Source organism: Trichosurus vulpecula, chromosome 2 (assembly GCF_011100635.1).
Source record: "Trichosurus vulpecula isolate mTriVul1 chromosome 2, mTriVul1.pri, whole genome shotgun sequence".
NCBI lineage: Eukaryota > Metazoa > Chordata > Mammalia > Diprotodontia > Phalangeridae > Trichosurus > Trichosurus vulpecula.
In genome coordinates, this window is record NC_050574.1 from 44987543 (window position 1) to 45007399 (window position 19857).

Here is a 19857-nt window from a genome sequence, read left to right on the forward strand (position 1 = left end):
AAAATCCTCATAATCCTCTGTGTATATATTCTTCCTCTGTCCCCCCATCCCCCTAAGTAAATCCTTCCATGGTGGTTTTTTAAACGTCTACTTAAAAGAAAAAAACCCACAATTTTGTCATTTTTATATCTTTGAATAATTCTAAGTAAAATATTCAACAACTTAGAGAACTTGTTTTGTTTGGGGAAATAAGCTTGTTTTAATCCAGTTATTCTGAACAATACATTAACTGAAAAGGTTAAAACAATTTCTGACAATATCCTTAAAAGGAAGCATATGCACTTTCTTTTTAAACCTTCACTAGTCATAAAAGCACTCTCCATGCTGAAACCTGCCCTACAAATTAACAACTGAAAGGCTTTTTTTTCTTTACTCACTTTTTGAACTCTGGTTTGATGAATTAACAAAGCAAATATGGAATCCTTTCTCCACCCTCTTGTCTGACTTGTCTGTGCCCTGGTTTATGGAAGTGATAGAGCTTCAGTTTAGGCTGCATTTAGGGATTACTGTGCCATAACATCCTGCCTCTCATAGTCTTCCTTTATACCTTGTTTGAGAAAAGGCTCATCCTGCAAGGATTCTGGGATGTATTCCTAGGCTTTGGGATACTTATTCATTCCTGTTGGAGGAGTTTTTCAGCTCTGGAATTTGCCTTTTGTTGGAAGAATAAGGAGTAGGCTGTGGTATCCTACTGTGCTTTTCTAATAAGTTTCAGTTGTTTTTTAGACTCCATGAGATGATAATTTAAAGAAAAAGGGCCTTGGCTATTTTTTAGCTCTTTATATGACTAGTGTATTCTTAGGTCTTCCTCTGATGCCTCCTCATGTCATGGTATCGACCCTGGCTTCTCAGAGGCTCTGTCAATGGAGCACAAAGACCTGCTGATCCAGGTTAGAAGAGGCTTATTGATGACAGTTTCTCCACTAGATCATACATTGTTTTGGTCACAGCAGCTCATGATGAAAGGCATTGATTAAGGTAGAGAGGGGAATGTGATCTGTATTGGTGGAAGGAGTCACCACGTTGGTAAAGACATGGATCCTTGGAGTCGTGAATAAATGTTGGGTGTGTCACATTTGAATGCTTTCTAATGTAGATGAAACATCTGTGGGAACAGTCTGAGATCCAAGCATACCTTCCCCAGAACTTATTGTATAAGTCAGCTTTGTGCATCTTTAAAAGTGACCTAAGAATGTACTTTGTAGACCGCAAAGCAAAATGTGTTAATAAGTTAATCCTTTTAAACTAAAAAAAGGAACCCTAATTCACAAGATTAAGCTTTACAGATGAAAACTAGACCTTGTGAGCTTTAGGACAGAGAAGAAATCTTGAATGGGCTTGCAAAGGAGCTTTTCTGCCAGAGACATCCCCAAGGACAAAGTCTGCATAGAAGTGGCAAGTTGGGGGAATTGGAGGCCACTCAAGTGTAGAAGAGTCAGAAAGCCTTGCTAAGAATTGAGAATAACTTTTACTAAACAAGAATTTAAGTAGGGTGAGGTACTTTTTTAGTCAGAGGCAAAGTCATTTGAGTAAGGGTTACTGGGGGGGAGAAGTTACTAAGATATTACTCTTTCTGTCTGTGGTTGAGGTAGCCTTGAGACAGTCATGAAAATTGTCAGGTCAAGGTCAGTGGAAGGCCCCAACGTGTTTAGGAGGCAGGAGTTGTGGTGGTGAAAACGTCTTTGAGCCAAGTATTGACTGACCTTATTGCGGAGGAGAGAGAGGGACCAGAGCTCCATAGGAAATAGTGGAATCTGAAGGAGGCGAGGTGGTAGCTGTGTGGTTCAGTTCAACAAATTTAATTCAGTGAACATTTATTAAGCACTAGGCACTATATGCTAAGTGCTGGAGAGGTAGGAGGAAGAGTTCAGAAAGTGATAGTGAGAACAAGCAACTTCTTGTCTTTGGGCGTCGGGGGGAATAACAGGGATGTCTCACCTTCGAGAGGTGGTGTCTCCAAGAGAAAGCTAGTTTTCAGGGAGGTAGAAGAAATGTGAGATCTAGGAAGGAGAGGAGGTTATTAACAACAGAGGAGAACTCCAGAGGAAAGAGGAGGATGAGGCCTGCGTGGGCTGTGGCTGAGCTGGATAAGGATGAGTGGATAAAGCGCAGACAGCAGGGAAAAACATTTTTGCCCAGGCATAAGGTGTTTCTGAGACAAAGGAAATAGCGGTTTGTTAGCCATAGTTCATAGAAAGAACAGCAATAAATTGGCTCCAAGGTTCTAATTAGGATGAGTGTGAGGTCTTCTGTGGATCCTAAGCGAGAGAGGGGAACGGCATGGGGGCAAGGATGAATTGTCAAAACTCTCAACTGCTGTTACTTGAGTATTTACTCTAGGTGGCACACTCTTGGGTGCTCAGGGAAACAAGGGAGCTCTGTCCTTGCCCTCTTAAGATTTTACTTTGGAAGGGGTAAGAGGATGGCAGCTGGTGCCTCTCATCTTTGCCACTGATCCCAGTCATCTCGTGTAGCACCTCATGTAGTATGTCCCTACTCTGGGCACCCAATGGGAAGGTGGTCCTGGGAGAGGAACGTGATATCCACTTGGAACCCTGGGGAAAGCAACAGCCCAGGGTCAGGCAAAGGTGTAGGACCAGGGTGGCTACATTCTTCAAGGGGAGGGTTGGGGAAGAGAAGCAGTATCTTCCTCATGCCTCTGTGTCAGCGCTTGAGGCAAAGCCCTGCTTGCCTGGTGCTAATTGCGGCTCTGTTTTTCATGTGACACATTACATTGTTGGTACTTTTGTCTTTTTCCCTGACTGTCTTTATTTTGTCATCTTCTAGGCAAAAGGAGGACTCTCTGGTTTATATGATGGGGCAGAAGTTGTTCTTGGTCCTGATACTTCTCTGGAGCTTTTGGGACCAGTTCCACCTGAGCAACAATTTATTGATCACAAAATGAGGCCTGGATCTGGAATATTAGCTGTTAAAGTTATTCCAGATGGACCAACTCGAGTACTCCAGGTGACGGTCTATCACATGTGCCTGACAAGCTCAATATGTGTCTTCCTTTTTAGAAGGGATGTTTAGCTTTCTTTAGTTCAGTCCAACTACTATGACCTCTAATAGGTTGTAACTCCTGGTGTCAACTTTTTTTACTCAATAGTCTAAACAATTCAGTTTTGACCACCTTTTACATATAATTATATGTCTGCCATCATGGGAACTTCTTGGATCGATTTTTGTTTTGCCTTTTAAAAAAAAATCCCACCTCCACTTTTACATTTATCCCCTAGAAAACAATATGGTGGACTTTTTTTTTAATGTTAAAATATATCAGTGAACTTCATGCTTTGTAGTAATTGTGCCTTAAAGAAGACAAGAATCTTATGAAGTGTTGAACTTCAGACTCATGTGTTTCAGAGCTTAATATGTTTAGAATTTTTTTTGAGCTGATCCAAAAGTAATAACATTTTGTTTCTCAGATCTGAAGTTTGAATCCCCTCATAGATGATGAATTTGCTTCATTATTAATTAAAGCTGCCCCTCACTAGGATTTGTAGTTCTCATACTTTCATACTACCTCTATAGAATAGATTTGTCATTAAAAATAAAAAGCAGGCTTCTTAGTAGTTTATTTGATTTTAGATAACAGACTTCAGCCAGCGGAAAACTGACCGTCCATCATATGAAGTGGATGACCTTCCTGTTACTAAACATGAGTTACGGAAGTTTAAGAGCCCAGATACAGAGCAGGAGCTGGAAGTAAGAGCCAAATATCACAACTTTATGTTTTGAACTTCAGTGTTTAAACAAGATTTCCCTCCTTGGATTTATCCTTATCAAGTCCTGCTCTTTTTTTCCCCTACTTCCATCTTCTTTTAAATATATGTGCTATTTGAAGGCAGCGAATGTTGTCACTTGGTTATCTTGCTTCACAAACATGTGGATACAGTTTGAAAATGGCATTTTAAGTTCATCCAAAGCACACGTTTCCAGCATAGAAGATGTTATTACAAAGAAATAACTATTTGAGTTTAAAATAGCATTTGAGGTAGGGGCAAAAAGAAAACAGAAGGGTCTTTTGCATTTCTCACTGATCCTGACAGCTCCTGCCTTTGGATAGAGAAAATCAAATTTGTAAAGGAACAAAATCAGATAGCTTGGAACTTGTGTTTACTCTGAAGTTGGGGTGCTGGGGGTGGTGGGTGTCAGGTTTGTCTAAGAGAATGGCCATGCCCAGCTTCATTTCCTCATTCTCAGTTGACCATGTATAGTGCTGAGTTTGGGATATTTTGTTTCTATTCAGGTTCTTGTGAAACTAGAAGGTGGAATTGGGTTGTCTTTAATTAACAAAACCCCAGAAGAACTAGTCTTTGCCAGCCTGACTGGCATCAATGTTCACTACACGCAACTTGCAACCAGTCACATGCTTGAACTCAGCATTCAGGATGTACAGGTAAGAGGAGAGGTTTTAGAACTTGTTGATCTTTTTAAATTTATAGCACTAAACTGAAACCAGGGATGGGTGTTTGAACAACTTTAAAGGCTTAATAGATGTCTCACTCTTTTCTTTAACACAGTCGTGTGGAGTCACTTATAGTTGTTATTCATCACACTCATTTTTATATGAAAAGGAAAAATAATTTTTTCAAATAGAAAGGTTTGCTGTCATTTTTCAGTCATGTCCAACTCTGTGATCCCATTTGGGGTGTTTTTGGCAAAGATAGTAGAGTCATTTGCCATTTCATTCTCCAGCTCATTTTATAGATGAGGAAACCGAGGCAGACAGCTTGAAGTGATTTACTCAAGGTCAAACAGATAGTAAGTGTCTGAGGCCAGATTTGAACTTAGGTCTTCCTGACTCCAGGGCTGGCATTCTCTTCACTGAACCACCTAACTATCCAAAGGATGCAAATAGTTTTCACATTTTTTATAATTCTCATAAAACTGAATTTTCAAGGTGACTGTTAGCAATCTGAACTGAAACTGAAGCAGTTTCTTGTCTTTAGACAGGACTATTCATCTGGTACATGGAATTAACATCGAAAATTTGAGAAAAGGATGCATAGTAAAAGCTGGCCTGCTCATTCTCCATCTTTGTGGAGAGAATAAAAGCAGTGGGCAGAACCTCAGCAGGAGGGATAGAGGGTCAGCATGAGGAAGAAACCTTAGAATGTGTGACCAAGGGAAATTCTGCTCTTGGCTTTAAAAAGAAAGTAGCTTGTCACCTAGCTGAGATGATTCATGTTGTGGTCTGCTTTGAGACAGGAATGGATTGGATGATCCCCAAAGGTCTCAACTGTTCTCTGATTTAAAAGAAATAAATGTGTCTATCTCTCATTGTAGAATCAAGCTGGAACATTCTCTTCCTCTCCCCATCCTCCCACTCTCTCTTTAGTTTGAAATAACCTAAGGGATCGGTACCTGATAGATAGTTCAGAAAATAATGACACAAAGAAGTGTTCTCATCCCAAAGTGGAAAGTCTGCATTCTTATTAGCAGTATACGGTACATCCCCTGGAGAGGTGGAATTTCTAGTCCCTTTCATGTCATATAATTCAGTTTTGTCAGTGCTGAAAGGCTTTTTCAAAATTTTTTTGCTTTTATCTCTACGTACCAGAGAAAGATTCAAACTAATCTCTTCTCTTTTTCTTTGACAACAGATACAAACTTAATATTTCATACTTGTGCTATTTCTTTGTCTTTGTTCATTTAAAAAAACAAACACAACTTTATTGAGGAAATCCATGAAGCCATTTGCTTTTCATTAATCTTTTTAAAAAAAAAAAAGAACTCCCATTAAAAAAATGACTCCCATTAAAAGTAAGTTTAATGTAGAGAAAAAATAAACTGTGCATACCCTTTGACCAGCAATACCATTACTAGGTCTGTATCCCAAAGAGATCAACAGAAAAAGGAAAAAAGACCTATTTGTACAAAAATATTTACAGCAGCTCTTTTTGTGGTGGTAAAGAACTGAAAATTCTTTGAAGGACTGCCCATCAATTGGGCAGTGGTTGAAAAAGTTGTGGTATGTAATTGTGATAGAATACTATTGTGCTATAAGAAATGATAAGGGGGTGATTTCAGAAAAACCTGGGAAGACTAAAACAAACTGATGCAAAGTGAAGTGAGCAGAACTGAGAGAACATTGTACACAGTAACAGCAATATTGTAATGATGATCAACTGTGAAAAACTTAGCTATTTTCAGCAATACAGTGATCTAAGACAATTCCTGAAAACACTCATGATAAAAAATGATATCTACTTTCAGAGAGAATTGATGAGCTCTAAGTGCACATTGAAGTATAATTTTTTTCCACTTTAATTTTTTTTGCAACATGGCTAATATGGAAATGTGTTTTGCATGATTTCAAATGTCTATTTTATAATTTTTTCCTTCTAAATGAGTAAAGGAGGGACAGGAGGTAGAATTCAGAATTCAAATTTTTAAAAAATGCTAAATAATAAGAAATTTGATTTTTTAAGAATTAAAAAAGCACTCATAGGGAAGTTTCAATGGCAGTTTGGAGGTATTGATAATGAGATTTGCTTTGGACTCGTTTAGTTCGGGATATCAGACACCCTGTTTCGATGTGCAATAAACAGGTGGTGATGTGAGACCTGGAGCATAGGAAGGAGACTAGGATTGGATATGTAGATCTGGGAATAATCCACATAAAGATGAAAATTGAATACTTGAAAGCCAATGAGAATTACCAAATGAATTAGCGTAGAGAGAAAGAGAAGAGGGCCTAGGACAGAACAATTGGTGCACCCACAGTTAGTTGTCCTTTTCATTCAGTCATTCACTTGTGTCTGACTCTTAATGGCCCAGTGGACCATAGTACGCTAGGCCATTCTGTCCTCCACTGCCTCCCAAAGTCTGTCCACGCTCATGTTCTTTGCTTCCATGATACTGTCCGTCTCATCCTCCTCTCTCCTTTTCCTTTTGCTTTCAGTCTTTCCCAACATCAAGGTCTTTTCCAAAGTATTTAAGTTTCAGCTTCAGTATTTAGTGAACAGTGTGAGTCAATTTGTTTAAGTATTGACTGAGTTGATCTCCTTGCTGTCCAAGGGACTCTCAAAAGTCTTTCCTAGCACCACAATTCAAAAGCATCAGTTCTGTGGTGCTCAGCTTTCCTTATAGTCCTACTCTCACAGCCATACATTGCTACTAGAAGAATCATAGCTTTGACTACATGGAGCTTTGTTAACAAGGTGATGTGTCTGCTTTTTAGTATACTGTCCAGATTTGCTGTGACTTTCCTTTCAAGGAACAAGTATCTTCATTTCATGGCTACAGTTACTGTCTGCAGAGATCTTTGAGTCCAAGAATATAAAGAATGATACTTCCATTTCTTCTCCCTCTGTTTGCCTGGAAATGGTGGGACCAGATGCCAAGATCTTAGTTGTTTTATGTTAAACTTCAAGCCAGCTTTTACACTTATCAAGAGGCTTCTTAATTCTTCTTCACTTTCTGCCATAAGACTGGCATTGTCTGCATATCTGAAATGGTTGGTATTCTTCTTGACAACCTTAATTCTGGCTTTTTATTTGATCAGCCTGGCATTTCACATGATATACTCTACATATTAGTTAAATAAATAAGGTGACAGTATACAGCCTTGTTGTACTTCTTTTCCAGTCTTAAACCAATCAGTTGTTCCATGTTCAGTTTTAACTGTGGCTTCTTGGCCTGCATCTGATTTCTCAAGAGACAAGTAAGATGATCTGGTACTCCCGTCTCTGTGGGGACTTACCACATTTTGTTGTGATCCACACAGTCAGAGGCTTTAGTGTGGTCAGTGAAGGAGAAGTAGATATTTTTCTGGAGCTCTCTTACTTTCTCCATAATCCAGTGAATGTTGGCAATTTGGTCTCTAGTTCCTCTGCCTCTTTGAAAATCAGCCTGCTCTTCTGGTATTTCTCAGTTCACATTATTGCTGAAGCCTGCCTTGCAGAATCTTAAGTATAACCTCACTGGCATTTGAACATTCCTTGTGAACATTACCTTTCTTTAGAATTGGGATGTAAACTAGTCTTTTTATAATCCAATAGCCCCTGTTGAGTTTTCCAAATTTGCTGGTATGCTGAGTGCAGCCCTTTAATAGTATTATCTTTTAGGGTTTTAAATAGCTCAGTTAGAATTCTGTCGCTTTCACTAGCCTTATTGTTAGCAGTGCTTCCCAAGGCCCATTTGACTCCGTTCTCCAGTGTGTCTGGCCCTAAGTCACTAACCACACCATTATAGTTATCAGTGATGTTAAGATCTTTCTTGTATAGTTCTGTATATTCTTGCCACCTCTTCTTAATCTCTTCTGCTTCTGTGAAGTCCCTACCATTTTGGTCCTTTATGATGCCCATTTTTGTATAAAACATTCCCTTGATACCTCTAATTTTCTTAGAGATCTCTTGTCTTTCCCATTGTGTTGTTTTCTTTTATTTCTTTGCAATGCTCATTTAAGAAAACCTTCTTATCTTACCTTGCTGTTCTCTGCAATTCTGCATTCAGTTGGGTGTATCTTTCACTTTCTCCTTTCCTTCCTCTTTCCTTCTTCAGCTGTTTATAAAGCCTCATCAGGCAGCTATTTTGCTTTCTTACTCTTTTTCTTTGGATTTTTTTTTTATGTTGCTGCCTCTTGTATAGTATTGCAAACCTCTGTCCATAGTTCTTTAGGCACTCTGGCTACCAGATCTAATCCCTTAAATCTGTTCCTCACTTCTACTAAATATGGGATGTTATTTAGGTCATACCTACATGGTCTGGTAGTTTTCCCACTTTCTTCAATTTAAGTCTGAATTTTGCAATAAGAGGCTCATGAACTGAGCCATAGGCAGCTCGAGGTTTTGTTTTTAGTGACTGTATACAGCTTTTCCACCTTTGGGTGAGAAGTATATAATGGATCTGATTTCAGTATTGACCATCTGGTCATGTCTATTTGTGGAGTCCCTTTTTTGGATTGTTGAAAAGGATTGTTTGTTATGACCAGCAAATTAACAAAACTTAACAAAACTCTATTAGTCTCTGTCCTTCTTCACTCTTTACTCCAAGGTCAAACTTGCCTGTTATTCCAATTATCTTTTAATTTCCTGCGTTAGTATTCCAGTCTCCTATGATGAATGTGACACTTTTTTTTTTATTTCTAGAAGATATTGTTGGCCTTTGTAGAACTGATTGCCTTGGATTTGGACAGATATAATTCTGTCATTTTTGAGATTATATTTGCTTTTCTCAATCTTTTATTGGCTGTGAGGGCTACTCCATTTCTTCTAAGGGATTCTTGCCCACAGGATTATATGTCATGATCTCTTGAATTATATTCATCCATTCCTATCCATTTAAGTTCGCTGACACCCAAGATGTTGATGTTTAATCTTTTCATCTCTTGTTTGACCACATCTAGCATAACTTGGTTCATGAATCTTACATTCCAGCTTCCTATGTAGTACTGATCTTTTCAGCATCAGACTTTCCCTTCGTTGCCAGACACATTTGCAGTTGAGCTTCGTTTTGGCCTGGGCCTGGCTGCTTCATTAGTATTGGAGCTACTTATAATTATCCTACTCTCTTTCCCAATAGACCTGAGGGGCTAATCTTCATCTCTTTTATCATTTTAATACACTCCATGGGGTTTTCGTGGCAAGGATACTAGAGTGGTTTGCCATTTCCTTCTCCAGTGGATCACCTTTTGTCAGAACTCTCCACTATGCCCCATCCATCTTTGGTAACCCTGCGTGGCATAGCTCAGAGTTTCATTGAGCTACACAAGCACCTCTGCCACAACAAGGCACTGATTCAGGAGGGGCCCATAATTAACCCATGTATCATAATGATAATAGCTAACATTTACATTAGGCTTTAAGATTTATAAAACACTTCACATATATTATTTCGTTTTATCCTCACAACAGCCCTATGAGGAAAGTGCTTACATATCCTCATTTTAGAAAAGAATACTCAGATACTCAAAGATGTTATGTAACTGACCCTTGGTCTTGAAGCAGGATTCAAACTTTTGCCATATTCACCATGGTCTAGCAAAGGAGGCTGAGAAAGGACCAGTCTGACAAGTAGGAGAAGAACCAGGAAAGAGGAGTATCATGAAAGCCCAGGGAGGAAAGAGGGTCCAGAACAAGAAGGGAGTCAGCAGTGGTCAGTGCTACAGAGACTGTGAAAAGGCCACTCCAGAGAATATAAGCTCCTATAGAGTTATTTGTTGATTACCACCCCTCTCCCAAAAATATGTGTGTTAAGACTATGCATGATTCCATGATGAATTTTATCTAGTCATCTTCTAAGTACCAACATCAATCAAGTGAGTCACAAAACAGAGACATTCTCATGTTAGGTATTCATTAGAGTCGCAGAGGATGTCTTGCATATAGAACTATTTACAAAAGATGGTGAGGTTCTTGAGTTCTTCCTGTTTATAGATGACACTGTACTGATTACATAAAGCCACATCAAGTATAGACTCTCCTCAGAAGTAATCAAAAGAGATAGAATCTTAACAAATCACAAAGAAAAACCAAAAGGATAAAGAATCCATATTGTCCGGATGATGACTTGCAGTTGGATGGGCAACCCATCCAGTTAGTCCATTGGTCCCTATGTGATAGAGACAGAAAAGCTGGCTGCAGAATCACATACAAGGGAGTGCTTGGGTTTGTTTTCTTTGGGGAAATACTTCGCAGCAACTTGAAAGATTCTAAGTTGTTCCTTGATACCGAAGCCCACCAATCTTTAGCTGGTGATGTTGCATGACAATGAATATTAAACGCGGCGATGTCAAACGAATCAGAATTGTAGGTGATCTCTGCTACCCAAAGGGCACTAGAAAGATCCATGGTAGGTGTAAGTGTATTACCTGTGATCATTTGCACATAAGAATAAACATGATCAGGGTATGCTCAGAAGGACTTATTAGTTAGGTACATGGCAAGAGTGAGGGATAGTAGAGCTTAAATACCCTGTTGTTAACAGTGAAATATTTAAAGAACTAGAGCAAGGTATCTAATGTGTTGAATTGATCTTCTCTGCAAAACTTGCCAGAAGACATGAGCAAAATCACTTTGGGAGATGGTGTGCGTCAATGAAAGGAGCATCCACATATGTAAGAGTAAAGCCTCCACAGTTCTTAAAAAAATTAACTACAGGGAAAAAATTGTTTGGATTATGATAACATATTTTCACTACAAGGTTTCTTTCTTGAGTACTGCCAGTCCAAGGAAAATTCAGTTTTTTGAAGTCCCTCGGAAACATGTCTTCAGGTTTTGCCATATCTGTAATACAGCAGGATAGTATGAAAGAAATAGAAAGCAGTAGCCCTTCTCATACGGAGATGGTGATCTAGTTGGGAAGATAAACGAACTTGGACTTATTTACAAAACAGTTTTTCAGTAACTGACAACTAATGTAGTCTATAACCTGAGTAGCAGAGACTTGAGTCCCAGAGAATACAAGCCAGGTGAGAATGGCTGAGGGCTTTGAGAGCCAGGCCAAAGGAAGGTGATGTGCTTTATAGATGAGAGGTGGGCAGTAAGAAAAAGTCTTCTCTTGTTGATCTTTTCAGTAAGGTGAGCCTGGTTTAAAAAGGAAAAAACTGTTAAAATATCTGACTCTCTTAAGCAGCCTGGCATTTTGAATGAAATACTTCACTCAGAAGAGGATCTGCTGACAAATCATTTACCCTCCCTGAGCCTTAGTTTCTTTATCTGTAAAAGGGGAAGACTAATACCTGTAGTACCAAATTCACAGAGTATTTGTGAAGCTCCATTGAGAGAATATAAGTAAGGCACTCTGCCAGCTTCAGACTGCTGGGGGAAAGTCTTTCATGGTGGTACAGGTCCAGGACAAGGTGTTGACCTGCTATGAGTCTTTTATATTTGATAATCTAAGGACCAGGGTACAGGTGAACTATTTTGTGTAATTGAATTCAGAGGGTTAGGCTGTCAGCACCTCTGCCTCCATGGGTTCCCGGAAAGTATCCTCCATACAGCTCTAGAAGCAAGCAAGAAAATAGGGATGATGTGCACCTCAGCCTGTACTCGCATGGTCCTGGTTTCCTCTGCTAGGATTCTATTTTGAAAGCTTTTTGTTCCATAGATCTTGAAGATGATGAATATTTGGTATGGTGACATTATTCAAAATGTTCATTTTTATGGATCCGTATTCTGTCTGCCCAGGTGATAGTAGTTCATTTTAGTACCATTATTTGGGTTGAATTTCCAAAGCCATTTTGAGATTCATATTTGTAGTATTGAGATTTGTTATTTGTCGGCTTCTTGTATATAATTCTAGAATCTAGGACATGTCTTGTAAGGTATCTGTTAAGTCCTTTTTCAGTTGTGTCCAATTTCCCCATTTGAGTTTTTGGTTTTTTTTTTTGGCAAAGATACCAGAGTGGTGGGCCATTTCCTTCTCCAACTCATTTTACAGAGGAGGAAATTGAGGCAAACAGGGTTAAATGACTCACCCAGGTCACACAGCTAGGAAGTGTCTTAGGCCAGATTTGAACTCAGGAAGACGAGTCTTCCTGACTCCAGGTTTGGTACTCTGTGCACTAAGGCGCTGCCCGGCTGCCTCTTAAAGATAACCCATCTAATAACTTCTGGTGGCAGTGAATTGCTTTTAGAAGCCTCTCTGTTTCTGCAGATGAATGTTTATGACTTACCATTTGTTTTGTGCTGCTTATTGACACTGTTCTCTGAGTTCACCTGGAAGTTGCCTATGAAGGGCCTTTTGATTCTACTTCTTGGATCTAACCTTTCCATAGACTCCATGCATAGGTAAATTACTTTTAATTCCATTCTGTGGATGCAGTAACATACGTGGACTTGTCAGTAGCCTTTCATATTTCTCAGAGAATTGATATCTGCTTATTCCAAAAGTATTTCTGAGGGTTTTTCATGTCTTCAACAGTGATGATCTGTTTCTGCTACTGATAAAATTTGAGAGGACATCAGCAGTCAGTGCAGAATGGTGGTCCTCCAGCACTCACATACAAAATAAAAAGTCACAATCACCTCTTCTTGCAGAGAACCCATTGGCATTCCCCATACCACACAAAGTTTTCAGTATTAGCACTGGCAGGTATTCAGGAAAATATGTTAAAGGAGCATAGTTCCTAATATCACTCATTAGATTCATGCTCGGTACTGGGAGGAAAGAAGATTCCTGGATGAGCCTATCAATCTTTGGTTATAAGCTGTTTCCATTTGCCAGCAGTTCTAAATTACTGATTCTCGGCTTTTATTTGACTGAGCTCAAGGAAAAGAAAAAAAATGTCTGGTTGTTGATTGAGAGAGGAGTGTAAAACAGCAATTATTACTTTGACTAATGTTCACATTATTTGGCCTGAAATATAGAATAGACATGGTTGAATGTTTCTCATTGTCTCTTTCTATGATAGGTGGACAATCAGCTCATTGGCACCACCCAGCCCTTCATGCTTTTTGTCACCCCTTTGAGTAATGAGAATGAAGTCATTGAGATAGGCCCAGCTGTACAAGTCAATGCAGTCAAGTTCCCTAGTAAGAGTTCCCTGACTAACATCTACAAGGTAAGCTCATCTTGGGCGGGGTGTGACATGTTTTGATGTGTTCTCTTAGAGCCAAGTCTTAAGGCCATATAGACGTTGTGAATAAAAATGATGTGGTGCTATTAAATCATTTGTGGCATGTGTAAAAGGACCGCTGTCTCAAAGCACCTGAAGTTCTTAAATTACTTCTAAGGGTTGAGAAGAAACCAGATAGTAGTACAGTGCTTATGAGGTCTCTCAGTTCAGCTCCTCCTGGTTTCCTCAGTAAAGTACAGCTTCAGCTCTCTTAATCAGGCTCAGACATGACCAAGGTAGATTCAAAGATGGGACGCATAGGCACCATTGCTATCATGGGAGAGCGACTAGAGGAGGGTAACAGTCAGCCAGCAAGCATTTAGGAAGTGCCTAATTAATATGTGATAGGCATTGTGGGAAGCACTGTAGGGATCCTTATGTGCAGAGCCAGCTACCACTACCAGAAAGCCTAGACAAATTGGAGACCCCCATTGCTGGGAAATCAGAATGAAAGGTCAAATCCCATTCATCAGTCTCTGGGACTGAGCCCACATGCGGGGCCTGAACCCATAAAGTCAGTGATGCTGACCCTGACATTAGTTACCATCCATCTAAAGGCAGTACGGTAAAGTCCAATCAACCATGATGCATCTGAAACCTCAGCCCCAAGTAATCAGACCCAGATGCCCTAGAAATGAGACAATCAGATGCTAAATTGTTTATTAAAAACCTGCAGTTTGGGGTTAATTGTAGCTAAGTAGAGAAGAGCCAGAAGCAATTTGGCATGCTATCTCTGGTTATGAAATCATGTGAATAAAGAAACTGTGTCATGTCACTGGAGACTTATTAATGGTACAGATGGATGTCCCTTCTGTTATTCACGCTGTAAATCAAGATTTGTTTATCTCTAGCATCTGATGATCACTGCTCAGAGGTTCACGGTGCAAATTGAAGAGAAACTCCTCCTTAAACTGTTAAGTTTCTTCGGGTATGACCAAGCGGAATCAGGTAATGCCTAATGCTGTAATTAATGCCTCAGTGTTTATCCAAGAATGGCATCCCTTTTTTGTCTGTCTTTGAAAATGAGAAATTTCTGGTGCCCTGATCACTCCCTTTTTACCTCTCATCCTGATCTCAAAGCTTGTTATGACATGCCATAACAAATGATGTTTTGCTGACTAGCTTCTGGATGTAGCAGAAGGCAGTTCATTAGGGGACCACAGGCACACCCTGTGGCTAGATTATGGGAAGTAACTTTAAGGTTAATTTTTTATGTCTCTATTCCTCTAATTTAGGATAACAGAAATAATGTTAGTCATTTAGCAAACCACTTTGTTTTCTAACCTTTGTTTATTAAACAGAGTGAGGTCTAGAAATCAGAGCCCTATGCATTTGTTTCCCTGGGCAGTTCCTTTGGTCTTACTGAGAAAACTTGGCTAGCCTCAATCCCTTAACTTTTGGCATCTATACCCTTGTGTTATAATGTAATTTAAAAATTTTCTAGTTACTTTCTTTTCAGGGGAGAGGAGAGAGTTAAGGTGTTTGTAGAGCCTAAAAACCTATCAGAATAATGGAATATAGGAAGTGGACATTTGTCCTTTCGAATTCTTTCTTTGGGCTTTTCTCTTGGTTTTTAAAAAGTCCTTGTAAGAGCAGACAGACTCACAGTTCATAAAGAATTCAGCAATGGCTTTTCCTCAAGTAAGAGCACATATGGATCCTGGAGAAATGTTTTTAGTGACCAGGGCTTAGTACGTTATATCTGGGTTGGTTAGCACAGTGCCCATTATATTACAAGCACTTAATAAATGCTTATTGACTTGGAAGAAAAAATCATCCCAGGCTCTGTGTGCATACTTATATGTATATGTACACACATGATATGGAGCAGCTATTTTTGCTCAGAATTGGAACATTGAATATAATGAGGGTCAGCAGCAGACTGAGTATAGAACTGTGGTACTTTTTTGTGTTCATTGAGCCAAATAACTTAAGACCTCGCAGGTTATCTGTTCCTTTTTGGTCCCTTCGTGTCGAATTTTACTTTCGGTTCAACTAGATCTGCTTTCCTTATACATTGTTGTCAGTAAGTTTCTTTGCAGGCTATGTATTCTGGGTCTAGGTCTTTTTGGTTCTTTTGGATCACAGCCTTCCCTTCCCTAGAGCATCACTGCTTTCCAGGGATGCATCTGTCTTCTAGGCATTTCTAGAGAAGCCTCAACATCATTTGCATTAGCATTCCTCCCTTTCATTCCTTAGTTAGAACTGATAACAGTCAGAAGAATCAGTTTGGCAAGTAAATATCCTTTGGGCTCTAAGTCTCACCTGGATAATTGTGAGGCAAGAGCAACCAAATAGGAATTAACTACTTGAGCCACTCTGAGCTTCAATTTCCTTATGTATAAAATGAGAATTAGACTGGATGACCTTTAAGATCCCTTCTAATTTTTATGTCTTACCACATCAGACTAGGGGTGTACGGGGTGTTTGGAGAGGACCTCTGGTGTGAGGGTTTGGCAGGCCCTTTTCAGAGCTGTTCGTTCATCTTTGGTGTCTACCTGTCATCCAGCTCTCACCTGTAGCTCCAAGAAGCTGTACCATGTGCAGTGGCCACACCCCAGTTTAAACTGTTTTGGCAGATGGGCTACCAACAGGCCTCAAACATTGTCAGTGAGTTAGGAGGATGTGTACCCTAAGCATGTGAAGACTTCCCCCAGCAGATGAGAATGCTTTGTTCCAATGGACCACAAAGGCAGCTGAAGCAGGCACTGTGAAATGCCTAAAGCTTAGCCAGCCATCAAAGATGCCAAGGTCATCCACTGCATTCTAGGCTATCACCAGTCATTCTGACTTTTGTCTGGCCACTGGACTTCAGTGACTCTGAGAGAGAAAATGAGGCTGATGACTTTGTGCAACTCTGCCTCACTTAAATCCAATTCACACGCAAGATACCATCCCGTGATGTCATTGGTCCTCTTTGAAAATGAAAAACAAACAACAGGAGCTATTCAAATCTTCATGGATAAGGTGCATGGACAAAGTTAACATCACTGTATATATTAATTTTTCCCTATTCTGGAATTAAAGAAAATCTCCTGTTGAAATAAACATATGCTTTTAGGAAAAGAGTACCACTTGTAGCTCAAGTACATCCTGTTTCTAAATTTATTAGTAATATAGGAGACTTTCTGGAATAGAAATTTTCTTTTCACTTTCTCTTATCTCACTCACTTTTTAATGCCTGACAGTCCAGTTTCCAAAGTCATTCCACCAAAGTTACCATGGAACTTACTTGTAAAATCCGGGGGTCTTTTCTCAATGCCCGTCCTCTTCATCCTCTCTGCAGGCTTTTACACTGTTGATCATCCTTTTCCCCTTGATGCTCTCTTCTCTCTAGATTTTTGGGATACACTGTCTCCTTGTCCTCCTCCTAGTTGCCAGACTGCTCCTTCTCAATGTCTTCTGTTGGATCGTCATCCAGGTCATGCCCTCTAACCATAGATGTCCCACTGGTCTCTGTTCTGTGCCCTTTTCTCTTCTCCCTTTGTACTACTTCACTTGGTGATATCATCAGCTCCCTTAGATTTGATTACCATCTCTATGCTGATAAGTCTCAAATCTACCTATCCTTCCCTAACCTCTCTGCTGACCTCCAGTCTTGCATCTGCAACTGCCTTTCAGATATCCTGACCTAAATGTCCAGTAGATATCTTAAAAACAACATGTCCAGAATTGAACTCATTCTCTTTCTTCCCAAAGCCTTCCCCCCCCCAACTTCTTTATTGAGGACAGCACCATCCTCCCAGTCTCACTTTGAATATCCAACCTATTGCCAAGGCCTGTTGATTTTACCTTTGCCCCCTTCTCTCTTCTGACACTACCCCCACCCTGTTGCTAGTCCTCATTAGCTCACATTTGGACTATTGCAGTAGCTGCTGGTGGGTCTGCCTGCCTCGTGGCTCTCCCCAATGCAATCCATCCTACATTTAGCAACCAAAGTAATTTTCCTAAAGAGCAGATCTGACCATGTCACCCCCACTCAATAAACTCCATTAGCTCCTGATTGCCTCTAGAACAAAATACAAAATCCTCTGTTTAGTGTTCAGAGCCCGGACATTGGCCCCCTTGCTGTTGCCTAAAGATACTCCATTTCCCAGCTCCAGGCATTGTCTGTTCTTCTCTTAAAATGCTCTCCCTCTTCATCTCTGCCTTCTGGCTTCCCTGAAGTATCAACCAAAATCCCATCTTCTACAGGGAAGCTTTCCCAACCCCTCTTAATTCTAGTACCATTCTTCTTTTAATCATTTCCTATTTATCCTGTTGATAGCTTGTTTGTATATATTTGTTTGCATATTGTCCACCACCCCCCCTCCCATTAGATTGTGAGCTCCTTGAGGGCAGGGACTATCTTTTGCCTCTTTTTGTATCCTCAGCACTTAGCATAGTGTCTGGCATACAGTAGGTACTTAGTAAATGTTTATTGACTTATAAGAAGAGGCATACTAGGTTGTCTCATTAATGCGATTCTTCCCCATACTATATAAATGTACTATTTTTGTGGAATAAATTTAACAGATTTGGGTTAATGAAAAGATGATAGTTTAGAGAGCTTACCAGTGAGGCCAGAGAGTGGCCCCTAGGTTTAAACCCTTACCAGTTTTTTTTAAAGCCAATAACTGCCACGTAGTATAAAGTCCCATGTCAGGAGACTGAACACAACAGGGCATCACAGAGTGTAGGTATACTGTGCAGGGATGGTATCCAGAATTTCATACTTGTTGTTTTCTTTTTTCAATAGATAATTTTTTTCCCAGTAAATTTGAGTATATTTGTCTGAGTAACATCTCAATGGGTTCTAACTGTGGTTCTGCTCTGCTTTTTCTTCCAGAGGTGGAAAAATATGATGAAAATCTCCACGAAAAGACTATTGAACAAGACAGGACACCAAACCGATACTACTTTGAAAATCTCAAGATCAGCCTACCTCAGATCAAGCTGAGTGTATTCACCTCCAACAAGCTGCCTTTAGATCTTAAGGTAAGCTGGTGTCCAAAAGGTAGCTATGTGGATGAGTCTCAAAGTAGACTTTTTCATGGGGGAAATATGTACATTAACTCTCTGCTTTGTCTTCTTAGCATCTGCTTTTCCAGAAAATATTTGTAGTGGAAGTTGGTACCCTAAAGTCACTTCAGTAGCATTCTCATCCATACAGTAGCTACATCAGGAAGCAAACAAAGCACCATCTTTGTTTTTTTCATTATCATCAAAAAGCATTTATTTTAAGGAACTTCTTCATGTCAGCCGATAAATACATAACTTTGGCTCCTGCCCTTAGGAGCATGTGGAATCACAGTTTTAAAACCAGAAGGAATGTTGGAAATCATTTAACCTGTGCCTCATTTTATAGATGAAGAGATTGAGGCCCAGAGAAGTACATTGTCTTGCCTCAGTTCACACAGGGAGTTTGTGCCAAAGTGTAAACTAAAAATCTGTCTTGTCTTGTCCTCTTCCCCGGGCAGCAAATTGCCTCCCCAGGCAGAAGTCTTTGGGTATGCACTTAGCCGTGCTCCCAGCTCTGGAGGACCCAAACCAGGGAACCCATTAGTGCTTATCCCATCCATCTGAGGAGGCCTGGTGCCTTTGAAGACTTACTGCACTGCTTCTCAATCTGGTTTATTCCACTTTTCCCATGAATGCTTATACTGAACATGGAAGTGGGGGAAAACCATGGGAAAACCACTATCTTGCTAACATCCACAAGTATGCACTTGACTTGTGTAACCTTTCAGAATGAGTTTGCTTGATAAAGTGTATATTCCCCCTAGAACACTCGGCATTCTCCCAGCAAACTGATGTCAGGCATTTCCTGGTTTTTTAAAACCTCTTAATAGGAAACTCAGATACTTATCCCAGCAGAAAATTTTTCTTCAAGCCTGCTAATGCATTATAATTTTATATATAAATTTTAAAATGCGTACAATAGACAGGAAATCACAGATTTAAGTAAAATGTCCCATCTAGGCACTAAGCCATACTGAAGGAATATTTTTAAGGTACTTTCCCCATTCATTGGTACACGCATTAAATGGGATGATCATGTGATGAGGTGTGTGTGTGTGTGTGTGTGTAGAGGAAGGGGGCTAAACACTGAATAAAGTGAGATTTAGAACTCCAAGTCATCTCAAAGTCTCCATTGCACTGGGTCTTAGTTTTTGCTTCTCAGGCCTCAGGACTAATAAAATGACCTCATTTCATTCTGAGATTTTGAACATAGTAACATCATTTTGTTATGATTTCCTAAGAAGGTAATGTGCTCATTATAGATGGATATGTAATGGCTAAAAGATGTA

General features: G+C 39.8%; 1 protein-coding gene across 1 annotated transcript in view; it reads left to right on the plus strand.

The window, feature by feature from the left end:
• VPS13D (vacuolar protein sorting 13 homolog D) overlaps window positions 1-19857 on the plus strand; it is a 332377-nt gene that overhangs the window by 169938 nt on the left and 142582 nt on the right. The window contains exons 58-63 of the mRNA XM_036744767.1: window positions 2788-2967; window positions 3592-3708; window positions 4253-4402; window positions 13364-13513; window positions 14419-14515; window positions 18396-18544. Coding sequence (XP_036600662.1) covers window positions 2788-2967; window positions 3592-3708; window positions 4253-4402; window positions 13364-13513; window positions 14419-14515; window positions 18396-18544 — 843 coding nt within the window. The remainder of the gene's footprint in view (window positions 1-2787; window positions 2968-3591; window positions 3709-4252; window positions 4403-13363; window positions 13514-14418; window positions 14516-18395; window positions 18545-19857) is intronic.